Here is a 6,423-nt window from a genome sequence, read left to right on the forward strand (position 1 = left end):
TAATTAACCTTGAAAGAATTATTGCTCTCTAAATATTCATAAAAATTAATGTTTAGTCAAATATTCATGAATGGAATGGAAATGGAACATGAACAAGTTTCATAAAAACCTTCATTCGAAGATTAGAATTGGTTTATTCAGTTTAAATGAGAGTACAACACTTTAAAAGTTAAAGTCCTAATGGTGAGTGTGATTCTCAATCACCCAACTCCAAAAGTTTTACAATATTTCAAAAGAACTTGAAGAACTCTTTATTAAAAACTCAACTCAAAACAATAGCTATCAAGTGGCAATCAGTAAACAACTATAAACAGCTTTCATCCTTTTTTCCTTTTACCAAACAGCGAACATAAAAACAATTTCATGCATTACATAGGATGCATCGTCGATGGCCAGATTGCAAATTAAATCTGTGATGCAAATTGAAATAAGAGTTTTCGGTAGCGACACCTCCACCAGCGCAACCCCAGATCCGGTCGGGGAGTGATTTGCGCTTGGCGGGCGGCAATCAAGCGAGAAACCGCACTGGACCATCGCCTTCCTTCGGTTCGGAAGCATGAGAAACGTCCCAGGAGAATCTTTTCTGCTCGACGATCTCCGAGCCCCGCGCCGCTCGATGCCATATTATTGCCCTTTGTCGCACGTCAGAGTCCATCGCCAACGACCGTGAAGAAAAGTGGTCCGTTTCAATTCACACCCGCCCGCACGCGGGACACCCACCCTTTGTTGGGTGGATTAACTTTCCTGGCCATTTGCAAATGACTGCTTGTCGGGCGAAGAAAGCTTCGCCGGTTGGAACAACATGATGTGGCTCTGGTGGCAAATTAGAATGCTGCGGTTAGAAAGGGATGGAGACTGACCTGGGAAATGGGGGAGTGGGCAATCGAGGGAAGGGAAGCAGTTTAATATATTATCAATTTTATACTCGTGGGAAAGCGGGCAGCTGCATTCCGCCGAACGCCATCTTTGACTCATGTTCCAAGGAGTGAGAGGAGGGAGGGGGGGGGGGGGGGGGAATAGGATGTTCGATGCAGGCGGATGGTGGGTGTCATTGCTTGTGGTATCGGTGGTGAAATGAGTTATTATTTAGCTTTCATCAGTCGGTCCCGGCCACGGACCATGGGATGCTCTTCGCAGACAAGAAGAACCTAGGAATAGTGTGGAGATCTCGAGGATACTTAACACAGAAGCGAGATCGATTGTGGTTCGATTGAACTAACCACGCTGCTAGGAGAAGTCCAACTACCGTTGTACACGGTGGTGTGTCAACAAACTTCTCGCCAGAGCGCCCCCTCTTCCCATACGAAGCGCGTGATATTATTCCGGTTTCCCTCAAAAGTCGTCCCTTGCTAGCAGCAGAAGAAGAAAACGAGGATAGAATTGGAAAATCCCGCTCACAGCAAGGCACCGAGGGACACATGAAGCGGAGGAGGGGCGGGGGGAGGGGATGCCTAGCGACGCGCACGGGACAATCGGCCGCGCTATTATGAGGCGAAAACTAGTTCTCGCTATTTCTGGGCGCTTTGGAAACGAATTGGAATTCCACAGTGCCCGGGTGAGGGCGGGTGCGGTTGGGGGGGAAACAACGAAATTCTTTACGTCATGAACTCCAGACGAAGGTGCTACAGAGCACTCCATAGTTGGGGATATTAAATCGGACATTAAAAAAGGACCTCACTTTCCAGTGGTGCAATGCATGGGAAACGGGGAAAACAAATAATTTTCGCTGGTTTTCCAAAAATATTCGCTGATTTTGCGTGTTTAATACCAGTGAAAACTATCAAAGGCTTAATTATATTCCATGTACCATTTGGTTGATGCCAAATGTGTATGTAATTCATTATTTTCGGATCAGGTTTCTATCGGAACAATTCTTTTTTTACCAGCACACAGGCGCATTTCATCGCCGTTTACAGCATCATCACCCATACAAATCACCCTTTTTTAAATGAAACCTATTTTTGGTTGATTAAGGAATATTTTCACTCCAAGAGATGAGGAAAATGTTCACAGCTAGGGAATACCATAACAACACTACGGAGCCCTTTTGTATATCATAATATTGTTTTACAGAAGTTCACAACAGTGTACGACAATTTTAATTTAACCTATTGTGGACAATTATAATACATAGATGGAGATAGAAAACAAAATATTTGTATTCATAGGAGTAAACATAAAAGTAAAAGTATTCATAAAAGTAAAAGAAACCGACAGTCATCACAGCATTTGGGAGGTTAATTTTTAGACATTTTTCGCCTAAATGAATGAAAATGTCTCCAAAGTGACTGTATTTAGACCCCATTTGCAATCGCAACTTTCTTCTTATTGATTTAAATGTTCGCTGCATTGATACAAACTTTGAATTGAAAGAGTAGGACAAATTCAAGTCGTTGAAAATAAAGATGGCGACGTTATCTATTACGAAAATCGTTTTCTTCCTTTCAGTGAACACAATAAAAAGCATAAACACAACATAAACAAAAAATAAATGGTAAAAACAACAATGGCCAAGCAATCATTCAAAGAAGAACTAACTAAAGGATGTTGTAAATGCAACCTTAAGTGAAACAAAAAGCATTTTTCTTTAAACGTAGCTTCTAAAGCAAAACAAAAAGCCACTGGGTAGAAGCTTACTTGTTCGCTTTCATCTTGCTGCCGTCCAGCAGCAGCAGATCGACGCTGCTGGTGACCAGCTCCGGCCGGTGGTCGATCGTCCGCTTGACGTAGATCTGTCCGTTCACCGTGAACACGCTCTTGAGCTTGCCGTCGCGCTTCAGCCGCATCGCCTCGGCTTTGAGCGTCAGGTTGCAGCGGGTCAGGTTTTCGTTGACGTACACTCGGCCCGGGCCTTCGTAGCCAAGTTCGCCCAGCTCCAGGCAGGTGCCGGTCTTGCCCCGCTCCAGGTAGCGCCGGTAGAACTCGTTGCGTGCGTTCCGGAACACGAACAGCACCTGAACGGCGGGCGCAGGAGCGGTGACCGGTTTGCGTCCACCCGTCGTCGTCGACTTTCTGCCCGGCCGAAGCAGATTGTCGAGCACGGCCGGATTGTAGTGGGTCGGTCGGGGTCGGGCCGGATGGCCGGGAGGAGTTCCGGACGACCCTGACGACGGTGGGCCGAGGAGTCCGGTGGCCAACCGCTTGATGTGCACCATCGGGATCTCGCTCTCGGCGTACCCGAGCCGGCGAGCGATGCGCACGAAGCACTCGCGCAGGTTCTCGCCCTCGTGGGCCGGAATGCCGACGAGCAGCAGGTCGCCCGCCTTCGACGACCGATTGCCGTAGTCCTGGTGGGTCAGAAACAGCCGGTTCGTCTGCGCGAGGCGTCGGTTGAGCGTTTCGATGCGATCGCCGATCTGATCGCGCAGTCCGTTCACCTCCGTCAGCAGCCGGTTGAACTTGTGGTCGAGGCTCTTGCTGTCGGAAGTGGTCCCACCGCCGCCACGACGCTTTCCCGGTGAACAGGACCGCTTGCACAGGTTTCCACTGTTGCGCTCGTTCCGGCGCTCGATTTCGGTTTGCGCGCGGTTCGCCAGCACTCTCGAGCACGAGTCATCGTCCTCCTCACCATCGGTGTCCGACGTGTCCCCCAACAACCGCTTGGCGTGGTCAGCTTCGTTGACCGTATCATCGCCATCGTCTTCTGAGACGATCCCCACCATCGACGATATTCCTCTTTTGCGTACAGGCGACATGTTTGTTCCGAGTTTTATTAAACTCAAGACATAAACTTGATTATATGTTTGGCACTTTTCAACAACTTCTGATTGCTTGCGTTTACGGACGTGTACTAGTCCGCTTTGGCACACACTTTGAAGGCTCCGGTTGTTGTTCTTTGGTCGGTTGATTTTTGGTGTTTCGGTTGCAGTGCAATTATACTATAGTTCTTAACACTAAAAAATCAGTCTTTGATCACTGAAACGTCGCGGTAAAAGATCAGTTGAGCAGTTACAAGTAGTAAAAGTATAAAGTAATCAATAGAGCAAATTAATGAAAATAAAAATAACTTAAATTACAACTAAATAACATATCAGTGTAAGAAAAACATAGAAAAATGTACCCAAAACATTACAATATATTTCAATTGCTTGCCAAGATTGCCGCAAGAATAAATTCAAGCTATTGGCACTATTGGCATTTACAGTCCAACATTCATATCGTGTGCCGATCTTGCAGGAGCTGCATTCGAAAACGTCCGACGAAACCTAATTGTCTCTAGTGAAACATTGTAGAAAAACTTGAGCCAACCTCGTGCCTTGGGTTGAAATTCAGAGCCAAGGCCAAAAGTCGATGAATCCGTTATGGGTTCGTGCTGTTACTCATGTTTCCGACCAGGCGTACGGTCGCATCCCTCTCCTGCTCTCACGATGTTCTCTTTCGTGAAAACAAAAGAAACAACACCCACGCCAGGGCGTCGAGGAAAAGCAGGGACCAAAGGATTTGACACCGATGTCGGAAGGAAAGGTAACGCAAAAGCAAGATAAAAAAAGGTTAAGAGAAGGATACGTTACCACCCAACTCGAGCGCAACCAGGTAAAAATAGCCTCCGAAGTTCATTGCAGCCCTCGGTTTAGCTAATTCTACGGCATCCTAATATAGGCGCGTTCACCATCCGTTCACCGAAAAACAACTCCCCCGGTAACGCACACTAGCGCGAACCAAAGCACCAGACCACAACACACAGCGAATGCAGGATCAAGGGCGTGTTGCTTGGGTTGTTGGGTGAGCCTTGGTGTGTGTGTGTGTGTGTGCGCTATGTCCTGATTCACTTGAACTTCCCCCGTTTCCGCCCGGCGGAAGGTAGGAAAATTTGGAAACCTTCGCTTTCCTCTTCGTTGAACACGCTTCCTTCGGGGGAGGGAATAGCTCATGTGCGTGGGAGTACCGGTCCTAGCAACGGCAATGGTAGTGGCGAACAACTACACACCACCAAGCGGATATCCTTACGACATTGAAAGACGCACACCATGAAAACCAGATGCCGGAAGGCAGCACGAGAGAGAGAGAGTGAGCATTTTCCCGCAGGACGTGAGCGACTTTTCTGATACAATTTGGGTGCGTTCCATCACATATACTTTGTAGGTGGAAGATTTTCATCGAACCGAGCAAAGACATGAGAAATACGAACGATATCCATCTTAGTGGAGAGTTGCTGAATTCCCTTCCGAAGGTTTATAAGTAAATTAAGGCTTAACAAATGACCTCAATAGAAGTAGATCTGATTCTATACTGTCTTTTAGACACACGTAGGACTGATTCCAAAATATTTCTTGCCTACGCTGGTTCTTTTTATAGCCCCCGAATTTTCCGATTCCCTTTTTCATTTAAGAACCCTCGTTTTCTGTCCTCTCGTATAGCAAAACAAGCAGCAGTGAGAGCTGCACCTTCGACTCCAGGGCAAAATATCAAGTTGCACCACACCCTTTCTTTTAATCCTCCTTTTTTTGGGTGTACCCCAGAGCTGATCCGGGCGCCCTCTTGTTTTGGTCCTTCCATACTGATCTGAGTTTTCCCCCTTACCCTGCTACCCACAAATCCATCCAGGAGTGCGTTTCGGTTTCCATATCCAACCAATTGAACACGGATCGGGGTGAACAAACGGAAAATTATCGATTACGTACACAGGTCGTCGTCGCCACTACCAACCACCACCCGCCGCTGGTGAAGTCGCCGCCGATTCCTTCGTCAGCGTCGCAAAATTTGCTGCTCATTTCCACAACAAGACACACTTTGTGTGTTTTTTCACCTTCTCCATTATGGAAGGAAAACTGTACTGTTTTTCTTCTCTCCCGCTCTTGGCATCGTAGGACCATTTCTTAAGGGGGTAGAGAAAATTCCAGTGAGAGAAATATTAATGTCGCTGAGTCGGTTTGAAGGTTTTTTTTACCGTTTGTAAGGACGATTTGTGGAGAGGTTGGGGAACAACAACAGCGCAACGGCAGGTGAAAAGTGAACTTCCCCATTAGGTATTTTTGTATACAAAACTTTCCTTTCGATTTGCCGTGTTAACCCGGATCCAGAAAAGAGTGACGAAAATATATTTCAAAACATATAAAGTACCAACGAAATCGAAAGAAAATATTTAAAAAACAATAACATAAATAAAACCACCATCGATTATGTAACAAATTGAGGAACATGTCTGCAAACAACGTAACATAGCGTTAAACGGGGAACATGGTTCAATGTTTTTAAACATTTCACACCGATGCTCGTAATAATTGATACAGAAAATGATTCAACTTCACAGCGCACATTGAATTTTTTGTCCGGGAAAAACTACCAGCGAAGTCGTAAATTTATACACATTACTTTTAAACAACAGTGTTAGCATTGAAGGTAAATTCACTACACTCGTATTTCAGCTGGCGACTTTGCTCAACACATTTTCCACGTGCTTGTTCTTTCAGGTTTTTGTTTTGT

The 6,423-nt window shown here is 46.0% G+C and overlaps 1 protein-coding gene across 1 annotated transcript in view; it reads right to left on the reverse strand.

The window, feature by feature from the left end:
• Positions 1 to 5,813, reverse strand: part of LOC131294097 (uncharacterized) — a 57,508-nt gene extending 51,695 nt beyond the window's left edge. The window contains exons 1-2 of the mRNA XM_058322144.1: positions 5,618 to 5,813; positions 2,638 to 3,673 (exon numbers count right to left, since the gene is read on the reverse strand). Of these exons, the coding sequence (XP_058178127.1) occupies positions 2,638 to 3,673; positions 5,618 to 5,813 (1,232 nt within the window). The remainder of the gene's footprint in view (positions 1 to 2,637; positions 3,674 to 5,617) is intronic.
• Positions 5,814 to 6,423: the final 610 nt, after the last annotated feature.

Source organism: Anopheles ziemanni, chromosome 2 (assembly GCF_943734765.1).
Source record: "Anopheles ziemanni chromosome 2, idAnoZiCoDA_A2_x.2, whole genome shotgun sequence".
In the NCBI taxonomy this organism is placed as follows: Eukaryota; Metazoa; Arthropoda; class Insecta; order Diptera; family Culicidae; genus Anopheles; species Anopheles ziemanni.